The sequence below is a fragment of the Mandrillus leucophaeus genome, unplaced genomic scaffold (assembly GCF_000951045.1).
Source record: "Mandrillus leucophaeus isolate KB7577 unplaced genomic scaffold, Mleu.le_1.0 Scaffold509, whole genome shotgun sequence".
Classification (NCBI taxonomy): domain Eukaryota; kingdom Metazoa; phylum Chordata; class Mammalia; order Primates; family Cercopithecidae; genus Mandrillus; species Mandrillus leucophaeus.
Window position 1 is genome coordinate 1,825,473 of NW_012105464.1, and position 22,594 is coordinate 1,848,066.

Sequence of the window (22,594 nt, forward strand, 5' to 3'; positions counted from 1 at the left end):
AAACAATTGCACTTTGAAGAGTAGTGTTTTCTAAACACATAAAATAAGATGTAAGGATTAAGACTATCTTAGTCTGCATGGGCTGCCATAACAAAATACTAAGAACTGGATGGTTTAAACAACACAAATTTATTTCTCATTGTTTTGGAGGCTGGGAAGTCCATTATCAAGGTGCTGCAAGATAGATTTTATTCTGTGTCCTCTTCTGGTGGCTTGTAGATGACTGCCATCTTATTATGTGCTCACATGACCTCTTCTACATGTGAGAATGGGTAAAGAGAGAGAGCTCTCATGTATCTCTACTTATAAGAACACTAATTCTATTGGATCAAGGCCCTACCCTTGTGATCTCAGTAAAGCTTAATTACCCCCTTATATTTCTCATTTCCAAATACAGTCACATTGGTGGTTAGGATTTAAATATATAAATTTAGGGGTGAAGGGCACCATGCAGTCCATGGCACAAAGGAAATGAATATTACAATAGATGATCAAAAGTATTTTAAGAGCGTAATCTAATAAAATATATACTTTATTAACAGACATAATGGTGAAGTTAATGCCTACTATACTTTAAAAGCAGTGATGAACATAAATAATATCGTAAGATGTGAACTGAGATGTGATATAAACATATCTGTGATTATTTGGTGAGCAAATCATAGATATGCTTAATACTACTATGGTTTGATTTAAATTGTTGTTAAGTTAGTGGAAGTCAAGCTGAAATTTTTTCCCCATTCAAATTTGTAGATCAACTCTGTCCTTCTATCTTAGGACTCCTTGCTTTAGACACTTCTCAACTGCTCAGGGGTCAAGGTGGTACAAAAAACAGCGAATATTTCATTTTTACTAGCCTCTAGGTATCCACTGGGCCTTTTCTTGAGAAACACCTATATATATGTCAAGATAAAATGAATCTAAAACTTAATGCTCTCTAGTTTTCATGATGCATGTGGCATTCAGGGGGCATGATGCATCAAAACTAGACTTGAACCAGACATTTTGCTATTTGGTTGAGATACAGCCTTGAATGCCTGCCCTGAATTAACTTCATGAAGGCTTATGATAAACATCTTCCTAACCCTTTTGGTAGAGGTTTGAATAGGAAATCGCTTTTTGGGCCGATTTAGTCATACCCTTAAGCGAATCAATCCAATGCCATTTTTATCATTTTAGCTTGAAAAGAGATGCATACCACTACTGCAGAGGAAAAAGAAATATTACTCCTTCACACCTCAAAAGTAGTTTCCAGTCTCTGACTCTGGACCACTACTGGGTTAGCAGGAAATATTTCACTGGTTGATCTACAGTATTTTTTTTTTTTTATAATTTTAGCCTCTTTTGATTCTATTTCTCCCTATGATTAAGGACTTACTCTTCTTTTACTTCAACAATAGTTTGTGAGCATTTAGAAAGTGGTAATGTGGACTGAGGTGCAAAGATTAACAAAAAGGTAAATAAGTTCTTTTCCATTCTGTCTTTGGGACACCAAAGTTTTGTAGAAAAGTTAGATTTATCACTGGCTTTCTAGACTCAGACATTCATCAGGTAAAATAGAATTTTTCGAAGTCAAATTATTTCATCAAATTATTTTCTGATGTCTTTTGTAATCATGATAACCATTGGATTCATAAGCAAGTCAATACAAATATCTAGGTCTGCAATGTGTTCTGTCTATCTTTAGCTTAAACAGTCACTCAAATGTTCTGGGTTTGAGAGTCTCTTTTTGGGGATGAGGCAACTCTGATTTCTTCAAAAGGCACTATCCTTATTTGTTTCCAAGAAAATAGGTAAAGACAAGGAAAAAGATATGAAGCCCAAATTGGTCTGCTTTTCTACTCACAGTAATAAAAATGACTGGACTAGAGATTACAAGTATTGAACAAAATGAGGTTTGGAAATTATCTATATATTTTAGTCAGGCTTTCTACCCAGAGCTCTAATATCAAAGAAATGGCAATGGAGCCAAATACAGAGAAATAATAAGCAGTCTTTGTTATTCTTTCTATTCTATATGGTCTCCCTTATAAATGCTAAATATCCATTTATTGTGTCTATAACAACATTAAAATGTTTATCAAATGCTCGAATTATGTAAAATAATAAATGTTCTTATTTTAAAAAGGTATTACCTTTTTTATAAAAAAGATATAATTTACAGTGCTAAGCAGAATACCTGTAAGTAGAATTAAGCCACAGAATAACTGTTAAGAAGTGGTAACGAACTTCATTACAAATGTGGTGTAAAGAAAAGACAGTACAGTGTTACTCATCAAAATCAAATGGTGAAAAGGAATGGATAACTTTAGAATAACTTTAGTTGTAAAGAGTCAAAATATTTTACAGCATCAAATTCAGGGAAAAGCAGATGTCAAAGTGAGCAAATATGGGGTTTTGTGTTCTCAGAAAAAAAGTCAGGTAACCAGTATCTCTAAACCCAAATAGTAATTGACAGCTTATTGAGTACAATAACCAAGAATACTACAAGAAGAGTGATATGCGTGAAATTGATGGGTTCTGGAAGACCTGGAATCTTTCAAGGGAGACAGTTGCTTCAGGCTGTGATCTACTACTTTGTTTTTAGAAATGCAGTCGGAGATTAATCAGATTCCCAGGTCTTCTTATACCTTTATAAGAAACAAGCAAATGTGAAAATAATAAACTTAAAGAAGAAAATTTTCTCAAGAAAGCAATTTCTATAACTACTTTTGGGAAAAGTACCTATTTAATCCTAAATTGAGATAATTCACGTTTTGAGTCTTTGGATTTAGGGTTTTTATTATTATCAAAATTGCACTTCTCTACAGTACTGTATTTTAAAGTGAAAGATAATTATTTTATCAATTTTTTGAAAAGAGTGATGGAAATATTGATGTTTATTAGTTTTCTTTTTGTATTTTTATGTTTTTAAATTTCTAAAACAATGTGAACATCAAATAATATTTGAAATATATCTATGGTCTTTTCATATCATTTGTACTTAACCATAACTTTCAAGGCTGTATATTATTTAACAAATATGAAGAATTGTTTTTGAGTTTTGTTTGTGTTGTTGATGTTGTTTTCCTATTTTCTTGTGTCAGTGATGACATCAGTAGCAGTGGGAGTGACACTGATCAGGGCTGTTGTGATTCCCCAAATCTCTTACATACCTGTGAGTACCTAAATAAAAGTTTTTATTTGTTTTCATGTCTGATTTTTATGTGCCAAGCATAATATGAAATGAAATATTCAACAGGGATGGCTACAAGGACAGACAGAGTGGTAAGCCCTGGGGATTGCTGGCTGATTTGAGGCTGAAGCATAGGTCCTGAGTCTTTTCCCTTGATGACCCTTTGGACAACTCTGCACAAATCTCTCCTTTCACTGCTGGTCTACTTCCCTCCAATGTACAAAGAATGTGTTTAGCTATATGGCCTTTCTGTCTCTTTTTTGGCTTATTCTGAATTGTTTAAACTTATTTTGGTGACAGGTATCACCAAGTTTAGAGTTGTAAGGGGAGCATTTTCTTTCATAAAATTACTTTATGAAATAACTATAGGTCTATAAAAGATGCGTATAATGATCAGTAGAACAAATGGACATAGGAACGTTCTGGTTATCTAGAGCTGTAGAACAAACCACCCCAAATATACTGACATAAAACAATAAACAATAATAATGGTTATCTGTCATACATCTGGGGTGACTGGGCTTAGCTGCATGACTCTAGTTCATGGTCAAATGGAGGCTGGGGCTTGAGTCCTTTCAAAGTCTTCTTCACTCACATGTCTGGCTGTTAATGCTGCCTTTTGTTTGGGACATCTGCTGGGGCTCTTGGCCTGAACACTTACTCATGGCTTCTCCATGTGGCCCAGGCTTCTTCACGGGATCTCCTTAAGTTCTAAAGTGAGGTGAGCCAAAAAAGAAAGAATTGGCAGAATTGAGTTACTTTATTTGATCTGGTGTCAAAAATCACACTGCTTCACTTTTGCTGCATTCTAGTATACGATTTGTAAGGATCAGGTCACTAAGCTTGGCCCACTACATCATCATATTTAAGGCAATATCAAATAATGTGTGGACATGTTTTAAAACTGCTAGATAGATACACGGAGCTCCATGGCACAATAGGTTAGTGTGCCATACTTATATGATAGATAGATAAAGGTATAGATAATACATCCTTTGTTTCCAGTTTAAATTATCCATTGTACCCTGTGAAACATTGCATAGTCCACAAAAATTTGAAGATTCCTGGATGACCACTTTGTTTCGTATATCCTGGCTAATTTTACACAGTAGTGAAATTCTTTGTAATGAAATTATGTATTAAGGAATCTTTATAGAGTGTCATAATTAAGCATTGTTTAATAACAAGGTTGATCTAGGGTTACTGTATTTTCATTAACAAATATCATCTTCTAATCTTACATGCTAATGTTTTGAACATTTTTTGATACCAAAACTTTAATCACTAAAGAACAGCACTTATAAAAATATATGTCAACAAGCTCTGTTTATGTCTTGCTAGCAATTAAGTCCACTTTTATCAGAGAGTTCTTCTGCTCCATGAATACTGTTTACCTGGGAGTGAAAGGAACTTCAAGCCTAGAGCTCCGCTTTCTTCCCTTCAACATGCACGTGCGCTACTGTGTCATCATCTTGAGCAACAAAAAGGTGAGAACAGAATCGTTATCTTTGTGTTTATCACAAGCTGCCACTTTAATGGAGTAACTAACAGCAGATGACTTGAAGGCAATTGGGGACTCTTGAAATGTGGATGATTTCAGCTCTCACGTTACTAAGCAAAGAGCTTGTCCTCAAGAATATCCGGTTACACTAGCTGTGGGTAAATTTTATAATAGCTGCATAGAGCAGTCCCATGGGAGTAGAGTGACCTTTTTGTGGCTCTATTTGTATTAGTTATCCATAACTTTGTAACAAATTATCACACACTAGGTGGCTTAAAACAAGACATGCTTATTATCTCACAGTTACTGTATGTCACAGGTCCAGATATGATCTAGATAGATATTCTGAGGAGGGTCTATCAAGTCTCCATTCAAGGGATTGCCCAGGCTGGATTCTTTTCAGAGGTTCAACTGAGGAAGGATCTGTTTCCAAACTCCCTCAAGTTGTTGGCAAAATTCATTTCCTTATGGCTCTGGGACCCATGCCACCTACACTTTCAAAACTAGCAAGGGAGAGAGACAGAGAGAGTTAGAGACGGGGAGAGAGACAGATGTGAGGGAGAAAGAGAGAGAGAGCCACCACTGAGGGAAGGTTTATAGCATTACCTGCTTCCAGAGAGACACTGCCATGTGTTGACCCTAGGAAGAAATTTATAACCCCCAGGATGTAGTCACAAATTTATAATCAGTTATGTACACACTAAATTGAATATGTATGCAGTGAAAAATGGTAATTGGAAAGAGGTATTGTACTTACCTGGTGTCTATGGCATTATTTACATGTGGAAAATAATATAGCCTATTAGAAATGTAAAATATAGTTTAATTTCACACTTAAAATTACCACTTAGAAGGAAAAAATGCCTTTTTATAGTAATGCTGAAACTTGTTTTTTTAAATTCTTTTAAAAGAGTTCAGGACTTAAGTAAATTCCTGCATATATAAAATTTGTAAAATGTAGTAACTATATTGTGACCAGTAGTTTGATCAAATACTTCACAATCACTTTTGTATATTAATTTATAATATAACCCAACAAAATACTAGAGCTAATTGTCAATAGCATAGTAACAAGGTTGATTTTATTCTTTGACTTAGTCTATTGGAATATTAATATTAGCTTACACAAATTTAATATAATTAACCAAAATATAATTAACATGTTATCTTCATTTACTAAAAACTAAATCTTGCTTACGTATGTTTTGTCCTTGTCAGAGAAAACATTAAAATAAAACAGCAATCTTGAAATTATACTGCTGTCAATTGAGAAACAATACCCTCAATGCGAAGTATTGCATTGAATTAATGTTTCTTACATGAAGAACATCTATTGTTTTACACATTGCTAATTATATTAAAAAAATATAATAGTTAATCAAACATGCAAGCTTACCTAGTTAGCTACTATTCTTATTAAATGGTCCATAACTGCTTTACCATTAAGAACCACCTGTTGGTTGGGTGCAGTGGCTCAAATCTATAATTCCAGCACTTTGGGAAGCCATGACAGGCAGATTGCCTGAGGACAGGAGTTTGAGACCACCCTGGCCACATGATGAAACCCCTTCTCTACTATAAATGCAAAAATCAGCTGGGCATGGTGGCATGTGCCTGTAGTCCCAGCTACTCAGGAGGCTGAGGCAGGAGAATTGCTTGAACCTGGAAGGTGGAGGCTGCAGTGAGCCGAGATCATGCCACTGCACTGTAGCCTGGGCAACAGAGTGAGACACTGTCTCAAAAAAACAAAAAACAAACAAACAAACAAACAAAACACCTATCAAAAACTGAAATTAGATGTCTACTTGATAATTTTCCATGTATAAAATTGAAACATTGCTACTAACACTGTTATCAAGCAAAGACTATTTCTTTCATTTTGGCTGTTCTGTTTGAATTTTCATATAAAGTTGAAAAGATTTAAGGAACAACTATTTGAAAACAGAATAGTTTTATAGATCTTACATTAATGTTCATAGAGATTCTTAACTAAGGGAGAAACCTATGAAAGCCCTGAAAATTCATGCTATCAAATGCTAGAGAGCCAAAAAGTTTTTGCTCCAACGTGGAATGGAGCAAATTAGGTAGAAGAATTTCAAGCAGAATCGGGGCCCAGTCCCTGATGAATTGTACCTTTTAGGAGGAGGGGTTGACAGACCCCTTTACAAAGCACACAGACATTGCAAAACACACCATGATGCATTGATAAAACCTTGGGGTTCTGTCTTCACTGTGGTGTCTAGCATGTGAACACCCACTCTCTGTGATTCTGGGTTTTTATGCAGTAAGCCACTTGGCATTGCTGAGCTGTCCTGTGTAAGGGAGGCAAGGGTATCAAACAGGATGCCTGATTTGGGGGTTGAGTTAACAGTGGGTTTCAATTGCAACCATTTGCTGTGGTATAGCCAGCCCCCTCCCAACAAACCTTCAGTGTTTTTTATTGACTTGACCCAGAGCCTTCCTTCCACCTGGTAGATTTATCTTCTGGCCTTTTTTGTTCTCTGTCTACAAACCTTGGTTAGAACAAATTGAGACCAAAGTCCAGGCGTTGCTGAATTGAAGAAGCCAGAAGGGAAGTCAGCATCCCAGAATAACTTATGTGAATCAGTCAGCCCCACACCAGGGTGCCATATACCAAAGTGAGTTTCAGCCTTGCCAAGTCAACTTAGAGGTTAACAGGGAAAGCATACCCACTCCCAGGAAGAAGACCCTGCAAGACTTTCTTGTCGATTTATGGTCTATAATAATTTAGCCTAAGGCTATTAAGCACCAGTTGTTAAGTATATTAAATGTCACTTTGGCCATCTGCCATATATTTGCGTAAATCAATGGGGCCACTCGTCTGATTCTTTCCGCTATCAGTCATTTCATTCTCTCTTAGTCTTTTGTGTCTTCCTGTGTCTGGTGATGCAGAGATTAAGTTGGCAGTCTCTAATATGCATATATTTAAATATTTTCCAAGGATGTGCAATTTTTTTCAACTATGATGAATGTTTGTAACATTAATACAGAATTTAACAGTACTGATTTTGCTTGTTTATTGAATGAAGGTAAAAACATTAAATTATATAATGCTAAAATCTTTATGTGATTTTATATTTAAACAGACTAACTTGAGTTTTATTAAAGATATATTTATAACTTGAGGAACTGAGTATTGTTTGAGGACGCTTTGTTTTTTATTTTTCATGATTTATAATGGCAAGTCCTATTTCATTTGTCCTTTGATTTTTTTATTCAATTTGTCACAACTGTTTTTCTTTTTCGAGGGAATGAGGATAACTACAGTCCTCCCTACAGGTGACGCCCCTGAGTTCCTGGGGAAACATAGGCAAGATGAAATCCCATTTGGCCTATAATTACTTTGAAGCATTTATTAACCTCATAAAGCCTGCTGCCAGTATGGGGGCAGGTTATGTCGACCTTGAAGTCTCTGTCAATGTGGCATATACTCACAAAGTTACAAAGATTTAGCTGCCTTCATACTGCAAGGCCTTTTTGCTCTTCAGCCACCCTCCTTCCTCTTATTAACCAGAAAACCCTCATCCTACAATAAGCAGTGCAGATTTTTTCAAGATAAACATGAAGAGAAAATCTGAAAATTAGAATTTTGTACCTAATTGTCAGTTATTTATTTTGCTTATCAACGGTACTATCAGATAGACTGTAAAGAGTCCACATGCCTGAGGTACCAACATTTTAGCTCTAGGGAATATCACCTCACATGGCATGGCACAGTTGAGGAAACAGTAATTTCTATTTTCCAAAATCAATACTATTTCTATGGACACTCATTCTACAAGGAAGTTGTAGAATATATAGAATGACTACATCACATTTTTAAAAGTTTGTATCCTTCGAGCTGGATTTCAATAATTTCATTTTATTATTCTGCTCACTCTTTGCAACATAGTTTAATTCACCAACAGTATACAGCCAATTTTCTATGCAGAGAGAGAGAGTGAACATATGCAAAGTCCATGATCTTTGCACTCAAGGGACTTACATTCCAGTTGTATTAGTCCATTCTTGCACTGGTCAGCACTTCGTCCCAACCATTCAACAAGTCTCTGTGAAGTTCCAAACTTTCCCTCATCTTCCTGTCTCCTTCTGAACCCTCCAAATGGCTCCAACCTCTGCCTCTTACCCAGTTCCAAAGTCCCTTCCACATTTTCAGGTATCTTTATGGCAGTACCCCAATTCTGGTACCAATTTTCTGTATTAGTTCATTCTCACACTACTATAAAGAACTACCTGAGACTGGGTCATGTATAAAGAATGGAGATTTAATTGGCTTATGGTTGTGTGGGCTGCATATTCTTCTGCTTCTGGGGAGGCCACAGGAAACTTACAATCATGACAGAAGGAGAAGGAGAAACAAGCATGTCTTCACATGGCCAGCAGGAGAGAGAAAAAGAAAAAGAGTGAAGGGGGCGGTGCTACACACTTTGAAACAACCAGATCTTGTGAGAACTCTATCATGAGACAGCACTAGATGAATGGTTCTAAGCCATTAGAAACCAACCCCATGATCTAATCACCTCCTACCAGACCCCACCTCCAACTTTGGGAAATGCAATTCAAGATGATATTTGGGTGGGGACACACAGCCAGACTATATCACCAGGGGAGAAGGCAAACTTGCATAGTGCTGGCCTACCTCACACAGAAACTTTGCATGAATTTGAAGTATAGGTGCCTCCTCCTGGTGAATGAGAGAAGCTTACTGGACATATGACACAGTCCAATGAATTAGAAAAATACATCTCTTACTCAGTGGATGCTGCTTTGTGATGGGACATCCTTGTCCTTGACAAAATGCCCCCAGGCAAGGCATACTCTTTGCTAGTACACATAGTATCCTGAAACATGTCCACTAATTTCTATAAAGCAGTAGACAGATTGTGACAATTTCTAGAATAGAAAGGAGAATTCATTTCTATATGATAGTGAAGACAGGGATAATTGATTAATACAGGAGTTTGATCAAGGATGAGTTGCCAATAAAACAAAGAGACTGGGCAGGAGAGAGGTGTGCTCCCAAGAAGATTCTACGAACACAGCAAAACAGCTAAGTACGAAATCTCATGGACACAAGGATTAATGATTGTGAGAATGGTTTCTTGGTAGTGATAGAAAATAGGTTGGATGGGTAAATCAGACTGATATTGAGTAGGGCAGTTAATTTTAAGTTGAATTATTTGTAATCATTATAATTATTATTGAAGCAGGAATCCAGTGGAAGCATAGGCAGGGTCTGATTTCATCTTTGTTTTAGAAAGCATCTTTGGCGCCAAAACAGATAGTAGATTACAGTTGGAGAAAGGAACTGGAGGTAGGGAGACTGGCTAGGAGACTTTTGTACTGTGTTACACTGCTTCACAAACCCCCTTTCAATACTGCCCTCGGCTATTCCCTCTGTAATTCTAACAAGGGATTCCAAGGACCACAGTTTATATTGCTATAAAGATCAAACTTAATGACAGTTTGAGTGATGTTCACATTTGAAGGGAAGGAAGTTTTCATTCACTTGCAGAGCAAATTGGTGACACATTTGAGTGAAATGGTTCTGAAAAATGTGGTGATAAAAGGAAAGAGAGACTGCAGATTTCATTGCCACAATGCCTTCTAAAGTCTAAGGACAGCTTCCAGGTTTTTGAGGAAATAATGTCCTAAAACATACCACTAATTATTATTAAACAATCCATTAATACTTTATGTAATTTAAATATATTTTATCTTCTCAAAATGTCTGTGGAATAATCTGTAAGGCATGCAATTAATATTGTGTCAAAATTTTGTTAAGAAAATTGAACTTTTAAGTGCAGGTATACAAATCTTTTCATGAGTCTTCTCACCCTCAATGAGTTTCCTAGCTCCTAGATCACTGCCTTATTATAAATTATTCTATAAAAATATAATTTTAAATAACAGTGATTATTCTTACTAATCAGGTTTATGTTATAATTTTGATAGTCAAATAGTGACCTATAAATGATTAATGATCTCTCTTTAGCATATATGGAATTTAACATTTAGAATTTTAGCTTAAGTTCCATGTGCCTGTTTAGTCATCAAAATAATATAATATTGCTCAGCCATCTCAAACAAATAAATCACAAAACAGGAAAGATCGAAACCCAAAATAAGAGAATAAATATGATTTAATACCTATGAAAAATCATGGAGACTTTGTGTCTAGGTAAATGCACTTTTTTTTTTTGGAAGATTAAGGTTATTTGTATCTAGAGGGCATCCATGACGTGTCAAAGGTTACCCAGCTAATTAGTGGCAGAGCTGGAATTAAAACTTTTGTGCCAATTCAGTGTTTGTATCCCTTTTTTCTGGATAATTAACAGCTGGTCTTCTTGCAAGTTTGCATGTAACTGTGCTATTTGAGGACTGCATTTAACTAGATACACAAGAGGAACAAAATATCTTCTGTAAAAGTTTCTTATAATTGACAATGAGCTTTGGCATCTTTCTCGAAAATACAATATATTTCTAATTAAGCATGCCAAATGGAATTTATGAAATTAAAAGCAGGAAAAACTTGTATAGGTGATTATTAGAACACCTCATGATGACAAGCGTCTGCTAAGTGTCAGCTAATTTCATTTCCCTTGTCAAAGCTTCTAGATTTGGAATATGAGAGGAATTTCTACTTTAAAACAGTTCTTTATTGCATTTCTGTGCCTTTCATGGTCTAATTTTATTCCAAGAAAAAGTGGAAGCAAATAATCAAACTATAGTAGAGATTATGGCTCTTCTGAATAATGTTCTGACACAGGCAAGATAAGCATTATTTTTGATTAAGTGATTTTTTAATAAAAAGAATATATTGATATTGAACATGTTAGACAAAATAAATTTTTGAGAAATGGTAATATACTATGTGTGTAAGATGCAGAATTTAATGGAAATTCAGTGGAGTCCTAGTTAATAATATTTTAATTGATGAATCAATGGCTGAGAAGATGTTATAATTTACATTTGAGGAAAATATTCTGGCAAATAGCAATTTGCTCCTTTTAAATTGACTCCCATGGGTTGGTTTTCATTTTCACATGGTAGACAAGTCCTAGTTCAGGTTTTAGTTGGGTACACATGAAAACAAACAGGTATTTATAATAACTCTATACTCAATGAGTCTAATTGCTTATGCATATTTTATTTTTGATAAAACAACAAATTTTTAGGTAATTAGTTATCTAATTTCATTGTCTTATCTAAAGATCTTCAGTCTTTAACTGATGCATTTTTCCTCTACTTGAATTACTGAGTATTTTATATCATTAATTGTTGATCATTCAGTTACATGTGTACGGAAACACATACACACACACAAATCACATTTCAAATGGCTAGCTTGGATTTTTGCTTGTAAAGTGTGTGGCTACTTAAGAAAATGTACTATATGAAAATTGTGTATTATGTACTATTTATTGCCAGGAGTGTATAGACTTAAATGATAAATAATATAAAACATTCAAAGATTTTCATATTCCTTTTTCCAGCATGAACTATAGATAACTGTGGATCTTAATTAATAAAATTTTATGGAATATTATCATACAGCAATAGACCACAAATGAATTATAAACAAATTCTAATGGGGGGATAACAAAGCTATTAAAAAATAGACCTCACAGTGAGAAATTTTTCATTCTTATATTTTTTATAGATTAATTTTTAATTTCTACTGTTTCATTTGTTATCTAGATTTGTAATATTTTAGAATATGTATTTTTTGCATGGTCAATTTATCTTTATATCATTGTTGACAAAAAGAGTCAAACTCTAAAATATTTGGGGAGATTTATTCTGAGCCTAATATGAGTGACCATGGCTATGACACAGCCCCAGGAGATCCTGAGAACATGTGCCCTAGGTAGTCAGGATACAGCTTGGTCTTATACATTTTAGGGAGGCATAAGACATCAGTCAATACATGTAAGATATACATTGGTTCTGTCCAGAAAGCAGGACAACACAAAGTGGAGACTTCCAGGTCATAGGATTCAATGATTTTCTGATTGGCAATTGGTTGAAAGGTATATCTAAAGATCTTGAATACATGTAAGGGAGAATGTTGGTTAAGACACTGGGTTGTGGAGACCAAGATTCTTATTATACAGATGAAGTCTTCAGATAGCAGGCTTCAGAAGGAATAGATAGCAAATTATTCTTATCAGACTTAAAAAGATGCCAAACTCTTTAGTTATTTCTCTCCTGGATCAGGAAGAAGACTCCAGAAATGGAAGGGGATTCTCTACAGAATGTAGGTTATCCCCATAAGTGACAGCTTTGCAGGGCCAGTTCAAAATGTCAAGAAAATCTATTTTGAGATAAAATACTTTGATTTATTTCAGTGCCTGCTCTTTCATGTTGATACCTTCCTGCTAGAAAGAGTCTGTTTTGTCAGTCTTAAGGTCTCTGTTGTAATGTTAATGCTGGTCAGCTGTGCCTGAATTCCAAGGAGAGGAAGGTATAATGAGGCATGTCTGGACTCCCCCACTTCTTACCAAGGCTTGAACTAGTTTTTCAGGTTAACTTTGGAATGCCTTTAGGTGGTGGCAGGGATCCATTTAGTTAGTTGGGGTCTCAGAATTTTATTTTTGGTTTACATCATTTATCTAGATGTTTCATGATTATAATGAAGCAAATCCCAGTGGATCACAGAATTTTATTCATAATCAATTCAGTAAGTGTTTCTACAGAAAAAAAGGTTTTTCTGACACTGCCAAAGATATCCTTACTATTAAAAATATGGTAAAATTTTTCTTAATATCATCCAAACATCCAAGCTGTTTTCAGATTTCTCCAATTGCCTTATACTTATTTGTGTGTTTTTTCTGTCACTTGTCTTTGAATCAGGATCTAAATAAGGTTCAGCCATTATGATTACATATGTCTTTTGAGACTCCCTCTCTCCTATTCCTTTTTATTAAAACTCTAGGTTCCTAAAATTAAGGTGTTGATCATGCCATATTACAGAGGAGGAAACTGGATTTCAGAGGTTTAGTAAACTTGCTTGAAGCCCAGTAGCTGAGAAATGGCAGTGCCAATTAAAACCAGGCATGTCCACTTCTACTGATCTTTCACTATATCATGTTGCTGCCCTTGCATTATTCCTACTTTTCTTTTTGCCTTATCTCTTTAGCCTGTTGGTCTAAAGAAAGAAATTGAGGCAACATTAATATAGAGAGGTTATTTGGGCTAAGGTTCAGGACAGCTGCAAATGACTTTCTTCCAGGTTGCCTTGGGTAGTGCTCCCTTTATCCTTTGTTATAAACAGATTTTTAAAGGCAAAAAGGGACAAGGGTGGCTGATACAAAGTTGTTTGACAGGAATCCTCCCTGATTTATAGAAATAATATTGGCTAATGGTTGGCTATACATTGTTTGAACTGTAGAGTGTGAGTTATGGTTTCTAGCATATGGCATTGTATGGCTACTTGGCTTCAGTTAGTGTAGAGACCACATATCAACTGGCCTCAAGAAGTAATTATTTAGCTTAAGGGGATGTGAAACTCAACTGCTGTCACATTTTAATGCCTCTCTGGGACGGATAATTAAAGAGGGCTTTTATTCATCAAATAAAAGATTCTTTTCTTTCTTAAGCCTTTTCTACTTCTGGTCTAATTATTTTTTCTAAAAAAAAAAATTAGCCTTTTCCATGTTCATTTTGAAAGCCTGCACTTTAAAATGTAGAGTTTTGGGGACTCAGATGCCTGGCAAAGCTGATGTCACTCCTCTCCAATAATAAGTTACAGACTAAAGGAAAAAAATTTCTTGCTTCCTCTTTTGTTCATTTTAAGACAGCAGTTGCCCAAGGATATTTGGGAAGATCAACTGCTATCAGTGCAATTCCGGGACCTTCTTAAGCAATTCCTGTGTTCTAGTTGCAGGCAAAGTTTCTCCCATACTCTGGATGAACTATATGTGTGCCTTACCTTTGTTTGCCCATTTATAGGCTGTGTTGCTTATAAAAGCACAATTCATGGCAGTTCTTATAGTATGCAGATTTCCCTTGTAGCAGAAAAAGTTATATTTTTATGCGAGATTTTGAAATTTAATATTATAATGTCTTGTGTTTTAGATTGGACAATTAGTATATGTTGCAGAAGGAAAAGGTATGACCCCCTTGCCTTCCAGTTGCCTTCCAATGAATTCTTCTTCAAGTCCAGTTTGTTACAGCGGTACTCGAGAAGAAGGTACAGTACACATGTATTTTATTTCATTTATAATGTTGAAAATGGACTGTTCCTCATATAGTTACCTAAGCATCCTCATAGCAAGCTTCTCTTCTGTGTGTTTAGCTTTTGAAAGGGCTTCTTTTAACTTTATTATGTCAGCATCCATGAAATAAAGCACCATTTTACCATTAAAAAAATTTCAATGGTGATTTTTTTAAGTCTTCCTTTTCCAATCTTAAGCTAAATATTGGAATTTGGCACACAAAATATTTACTTGGCAACACTTTCCATTTCTCAAATAATCTGGGAGTTACTACACTCTCAAAAAATCTACATAATGTTATATAACCTGGAATTTTACCCTGGCTTCCAGTTCTTGATTATTGTTCCTTAAGGAATTAGGCGTTAAAATGTTGTCAGTGAAAGAAAATGGCAGTTCTTGGGAGCTTTTGACAGGTGTCTTTTCTTTTAACATTTATATCTACTCTCCCCCTACCTATCACTGATAGGAGCACAATGGTCACTGAATTTTTGAGCATGTGGATGACGTTTATATGGACCAATCATTTGACTACATCTCTTAGAGAATATCAATAATCTTTAATTCCTGAAAACTTGCTCTTTAATTACTGAATTAGAACTAATGGACATGTGGTATGCATTTATTTTTACTCTGTTTCATAATGACCATAACTGCAATTTTATATTTCAGACCTCCCAAGTCCATTCTGAATAGCAATGTCACAGGCATAAATGTTCATTGTATTCATTAATGTTTTTTTCTTCCTCCAGGGCCTAATAAGAAATACCCAGTTCTATATTTTAATTGCAAACACCATCAAATCCTGTATATGGACCTTAAATTGCCGATGACTAATGAAGCCAAGGAAAAGGCTTTGGCTTTTGCAGCACAGCAACAGATGTCGAGTATTGAGTATGAGCGAAGGTTGATCACAGGCACTCTGGAGAGCAGTAGTATCCGTGTGGCCATCGCCCTCCTGGGACTGACCAAGATTGAGGTGGGAATGGAGAAATAGATGATTCCCTTCAATTACTGTCTCTTTAAAAATACACAGAGCTACAGAGCTGTTACTATTTAAAATGTTATTTTGATTAAATAACATTTTTAGAAGGAAAAGTAATGAGTACTGAAGGACAACTCAGTTGCCATTTTGTCCTTTGTATCTCATTAAATAATGAATCTGAAACAAAGCAATATACTATGTAATTTAAGGCATTACAGTGTGGTCATTAATTCACAGTAGTTTTCATTTCTATTTGCACATTAGAGTACCCTGGAGAACTTAAAATAATGCCCATACCCAGGACCCACTCAAGAACAATTAAATGTGAATCACTAGGAGGGGGTGGGTAGGAATATGTTCTAAAAGTTGCCCAGGATATTTTGCTCTGTACCCAGGTAGAATCATCTCTGGTGTCAGATAGCCAGGCTGAGAATTCAGACTCTAACACTGTCCAGCTATGTGACTGTAGGCTGGTTATTTAAACCTTCTCAAGCCTAAATTTTTATATATTTTCATATGGAGATATTGGCAATTTGTAAAAACTGAGATAATTATATGTAAAATGCTTACCTCGTGTATATAATAAGTGCACTCTTTGTGCATGATATTGAGGTAGTTATTACTACTCTATAGTAATAGTACACTACTATTACTGTTACCTATTGCTATAGACTCTATCATTACAGCTTAAAATAAGGTACAATCTATTTTTATGATTGGAATTAGGTACAATCTATTCTCACAGAGCAGCCAAAGCTATTGTTGTAAACGCAAGCCTGCTCATTTGCTCCTGTGTGCATATTCTTCTACTGGCTTTCCAACTAATGTTTGTTAAAAGCCCATATCCTTTGGATGATCTACATGACCCATCATGTAGGAGTCCATCGGTTGCGCTTCCTTCCCTCATCTCACCTTTTCTGCTGGAGTCCATTCTCTAAGGCCACTCCCTAGCACATGCCTAATTGCTTTGCTTCAAACATGCCGGGTGTCTTCCCCATGGCCTTTGAACTTCCTCTGTTACTTTTCCCTACACATTAGTGGGCTGCCTCTCTCAGTTACTTCAGGTCTCTGTTAAAATGCTCTTACTGGCCAGGCACAATGACTCATGCCTGTAGTCCCAGCACTTTGGGAGGCCAAGGCAGGTGGATCACCTGAGGTCGGGAGTTCAAGACCGGCCTGACCAATATGAAACCTGGTCTCCAATAAAAATACAAAAAACTTAGCCAAGCGTGGTGGCATGTGCCTGTAATCTCAGCTACTTGGGAGGCCGAGACAGGAGAATTGCTCAAACCTGGGAGGCGGAGGTTGCAGTGAACTGAGATCACGCCATTGCACTCCAGCCCTGGCAACAAGAGTGAAACCCCGTCTCGGAAAAAAAAAAAAAAGAAAAGAAAAAACAAAAAAGCTATTAGTAAGATTCCGTTTTGACAACTTACATTTTTACATACATTTTTCATTCTTGTTGTTTAAGATTTATCTTCATTTATATATATCAAAATACTTGGCACTGTATAAATTATTTCTTTTTTTTTATTTGTCAGAATGCTAGAATCAATACAGCCTAATCCCAGACTTCTAACAATTGGTGATGATATTTTTTAAATGGCCTGGATTTTGAATTTCTGATTGACTCAAAAATGTTAAATCCTGAGGCTTTCATACTTTCTTGACTGTACTGTGCTTCTAAGAAGTTGATGGTTTTCTTTAGCTCAAACCAAACCACTTCTTTCTGATATAGAACAATAAATTTCAGAAGGTTTATGTTCAACTTTCAGTACACTATTACATTAACATTTTTTGATTAGTGGCTATTTCAAAATTTAAGCCTGTCATAATGCCCTGCCATTTTCTTTTTCAATTGATTTTCTTCATTATTACCTCTTGTCAAAACATTTTATCTAAATTACAAATGGTTGAGACAGGTGTTATTTTGTCCATGACTAGCCTTTTCATTGTGTATGCATATGTATATAGTTTCTTTCTCCTTCTTCCTTTAGCTTTTTGCTTGGAACGCAGCATATGTGTTCATTGTTACATTTAATACATTATGTTTTTATTAGATTTACTTTTATGTTTATCTGTTTCTCCTGTCAGATTGTGAAATCCTAGAATCTTAAGAGCTTTTCTCACATGTTTTTGTCTATCCTTTGACATCTTATGCATGATATGAGCCTTGTCGTTGTTTAACTGAATTGAAAATACACCTAAAGAAACAAAAGTCACTTTTAACTTGCTTCACTTACACTTAGAGATCGGGGCTTATATTAAGTGTCCCACTTTACGAAGAATACTGTTGAACTAAATTTTGTCTAGAGGAGGATATGCATGGAGGTGAGTTGTTGTAACCCCCATTATATGAGTAATCATTGAGGAACTAAAAATAACAAACCTAGGTAAGAGAGTTTTTGAACATCTGTGGAGGGGTGGGACCCCGTTGTTTTTATAAATTCACAAAATTGTCGTTAGTGAAATAGGAGGCCTCAGTCTGTGCTACTAATAAGAATGTATCTGATGTATCTGATGGGTAGATATGAAGGAGTACAGGTTTCAACTCGAGAAAAGCACGTTCTCAAATGCTGGTCAGCGGTGGAATGGTTTCCTCCCAAGGCAATGAATTTCTCAACACTGAAAGCATTAGCGCGAGGGACATTGGTCATCTCTCAATAAAAGAGGACTCCACTGTTTTTCTGAAATGTGTTTATACTGTTTTCCACCAATTAAATAAAAATAATGAAATGACCAAATTCAATCCTTGGATTTTTTCCTCAAAAGTATAGTCTAAATACATAGTGCTGTCTTTTGTGTTTTGGAGGTGAAAGTTAAGAAAATTGCATTCTAATTTTACTGTTTGTTCACAGACTCTTATGCTCTTTCATATTTCAAAGTTGAGGAAGCCTAAGACCGTTTCATACATAACAGAAGTGAGCCTTCCAGAATATTTTTATATCCCCGAGAAAATCTACATTCCTCGGGTTCCAGAACCTCAAGTAATTAAACTTTCAAAAACAAAAGGTAATCAGTGATGTGCGGCCTGAAAATCTAACAGTGTTCCAGGAATGGCGATGTATTCACTTCACAGTTGAGGCAAAAAGAGATTACACTTTTACTGACAAAGTGTTCATAATATAATTGAAGAGTTTCAGTGAAGTAAATACCAGTTATTGAATGATGCTTTGCATTATATATAATCAACATATTACATCACAGTAATCGAAATTATGTACTGAATTTGGGTGCTAAATTACTGGTACCAAAACTTGCAGGCTTACAAATTTGTTAAAGGGTAGTAATCTGATAGATAATAAGTGCACTTTGAGGAAGGTGAGTTCTTGCTTTGAGAGTGAACTTGGTTACAGAAGTTGTGCTGAAGTTGAGGCTTAGGCTGGCTCTAAAAGAAAGGAAAAATGTTGATGGTTAGAGGTTATCAGAGGAGAAGAATGTGTTATATATGAGTAACTTATCTTTGATCTGGAGCAGGATTTTTATTGAGTACTGTACTTATTTTTGATCTCCTCGTGCCCCTTTATTCTGTTGCCATGATCAATAAGGTTTAATCCAAATTTAATATGAATATTGATACACTAACGTTACTAAATACAAGTGATAAGACTTAAACAAGTGACTACATATTTTTAACTATTCAAAATTACCTTTCTTTTTCATTTCAGTTCTTTTCAAACAACTGGATAATGGTAGGAATGTAATTTATTCACTAAGGCTATTCCTAGAATGCTCCATAATTCCAGTATCATGGATTTTCACTTACGCTTTTGCTAAATTTGGTCTTGTTAAATCTTCGTTTGTTATTCTAGTATGGATTTGTGTTGGCTACAAAATATTTGTAAGCCTGAAAGGGTGATTACAATGTATAAATTACAAGATGGTCTGTTTGCTTTCCCTCCCTAGGAAAACTGAGATCCCAGACTCAAATGCTAAGTGGCCATGCAAGTAACAAGGAATTAAGAGTTAGGTCTGGTCAAGGTAACAGGGATGATAGATCCTATGGTGAACTAGAGAGTAGATGCCCTGTCTAAACATTCACATTCAAAAAGTAAAAATAAAAATAACCTGAGCCAGCCAAACAACTGCAGGGGGATATTTGCTTACCAGCAATCAGTCAGAGACCTTTCGTCGTAAGTCATTGTCTTTTTAAAATCTTTATAAACTTCAGCTTTTCAATGTGCTATTAGGACTTTAAATGAATAACTTGTTTTAGTAACTTTTTAATCCCTTTTGAGATAACTGGATAAAGCCGTGTCTACTTTAAAACACAGAGAGAATTGTGAATGTATTTTTTCAGCCATTCATTCATCGACAATGTTGAGCATCAATTTCCCTAGGCAAAAAGATAAAAATTGCCTTATTCTTTCCTTTGGTGGACTCACAGATAAGTAGCTCTTATAATAAAATAAGTGTTATATATAGACACATATAGAATGTGTTTGTAAATAAAATTAAGAATTAATTCAGTTGACTATATACGATAATTCAAATTTTAAAGCATTTCACTTTGAGAAAATGTATAACCAAGGATACGCAGAATAGAATTGACTTAAAACTTGAAGTATAGCCTTATTAAACACTCATGAAGACTGTCTCATATTTAAATAGTTTTTAATTGTAAGTAAGTGTGAAGTTATTTACATTTAAAAATCTGTTCAATCAGATATTTTTCTAAGGCTGGTTTTTTCTTTCATATCAATTATTAATTATCCATTATGGTAAGATGATTACTGTCAAAATATGAAAAAATAAAATGGCAAACAATTTTGAATGATCATGATAAAACTTTTAAATGTATTTGGCCTATCATGGTTTATGTCTAACTCAATTTTCTGTGCAATTGAGATTATAAAGGGATCTTTTCATCCTATGTTTCTGTTTTCACTGTCTTAAACAGGCACTTAAATGAAGTAAGTTTAAGAAGAAAGATATTAGGAAACTTTCAAAAGTAGGATATTATAACTCAGCATAGTAACAAATCAAATAAAAGGCATGCCCTAAACTCTGTGCATTCTGCTGTTCAGAGGTGGACTTGAATAATAAAAAGGAATGGGATGCAAGCATTGTAACTTTAATAAATGGAATTCTATTAGAATTTGTGCCTTAGAAGATTAGAGTTACGTGTTTAGAAAACATATTTTTATGGTATAAACTGATTTTAGGAGAATGAACAAGCAAATTCCTGACAATAAATATGGCAATATGGAAATAAAACTTTTTTTTTTTTTTTTTTTTTTGGTGTCATGGAGAAAGAAACAAATGACAATAATTTATCTGGAGAACCAGGGATAGCCCCAGTGTTCCCCTAGCTCCAGAAGATGGGTAGAAGTAGGGCCATATTTATGATCACTGAAGTTCTAAACTCATCAAAAGAAGCTAGTTTTAAGATATTAAAAAAGTGGCTTTCTTTCTTCTCATATTAATGTTGTCAATCAGTCTTTACTGAAACATTTAGTGATTTTAGGGACAGATTTACTGTGATACCAAAGGAGCAGAAGCTTTATGACTCTTTACTTTTTTGACCTCCTTTCCTAGTCCCTGTTCCTACTTTTATATTTCTAATTTTACATTAATTGCTCTTTTAGAAGGCCCCTCCCACAAACTGTGACAACCTCATGCGTCAGAAAACTCAGAATTGAACCTGGGTGTAGATATTGACTTACAATCCCTTCCACATGTGGTTCCCGGGATGTTGAGATTTACGGACAGGCAGAGCTTTATTGGCCTTAAACAGCATAGCTAAGCAGGAGACCTGCTATGTTTCCACTAGCGATTATCCAAATCACTTCCCCAATATACAGGGTCCTATATGAGCAATATTTGCAAAGCACTCAAACAAAATGCTCTGGGCTGGTTTTGCTGATCACTTAATATGGAGCTCAAAACCCTCATTCCTAAGTGTTATGACTTCAGTTTCTAGTATTTTGTATTGCTACAATTTCTTCTGCTCCTTCTCTCTTGGGAGAACAAGAAGAAATTAGATTAATTCAAAATATTGATCTAAATATTGATCTTCTAATGTGACAGACATGTTAGAAGAGCATATTGTAGGAGCACTGTTATCCTTCTCTCCCTTCTCCCACCTTATTCTAATTTCCCTAATTTTAAAATATTCACTAATAATTAGCAGTTAAACTGGTGACTGAAATACCAGTAAATCATCCATGACAACTTTTTAATATGTAATATAATTATAAATATGTAGAAAATATTTATTATCAATAACTAATACTATATGTACAGTCATACCTCAGTATGCACAATGGATTTGTTCCAAAACCACCCATGTATACTCAAATCCACTCATACTCAAGTTCCACAACGGATCTGGGAGAACTCACTGATGAGAAAACTCAGCCCTGGGTGTACACGGGTTCATGGCCCATGGACACTGCATTTTCTATCTGCATTTGGTTGAAAAAAATCTGCATGTAAGTGCACCCATACAGTTCAAATACATGTTGTTCAAAGGTCAACTGCAGTTCTCATTTTACAAAGATTAAATACATTAATAGCTAAATTACTCTTCAGCCTCAAAATAAAATTGAAAATTTGTGAAAAAATGAAATTAAATTAATCCTTAAAACTTATAAAATAGGTGAGGTGCGGTGGCTCATGCCTGTAATCCCAGCACTTTGGGAGGCCGAGATGGGTGGATCACCTGAGGTCAGGAGTTTGAGACCAGTGTGGCC

The 22,594-nt window shown here is 35.2% G+C and overlaps 1 protein-coding gene across 1 annotated transcript in view; it reads left to right on the forward strand.

The window, feature by feature from the left end:
* Positions 1 to 22,594, forward strand: part of CFAP47 (cilia and flagella associated protein 47) — a 428,524-nt gene that overhangs the window by 231,468 nt on the left and 174,462 nt on the right. Inside the window, exons 41-45 of the mRNA XM_011996297.1 lie at positions 3,087 to 3,157; positions 4,517 to 4,662; positions 14,778 to 14,892; positions 15,667 to 15,893; positions 18,758 to 18,911. Coding sequence (XP_011851687.1) covers positions 3,087 to 3,157; positions 4,517 to 4,662; positions 14,778 to 14,892; positions 15,667 to 15,893; positions 18,758 to 18,911 — 713 coding nt within the window. The remainder of the gene's footprint in view (positions 1 to 3,086; positions 3,158 to 4,516; positions 4,663 to 14,777; positions 14,893 to 15,666; positions 15,894 to 18,757; positions 18,912 to 22,594) is intronic.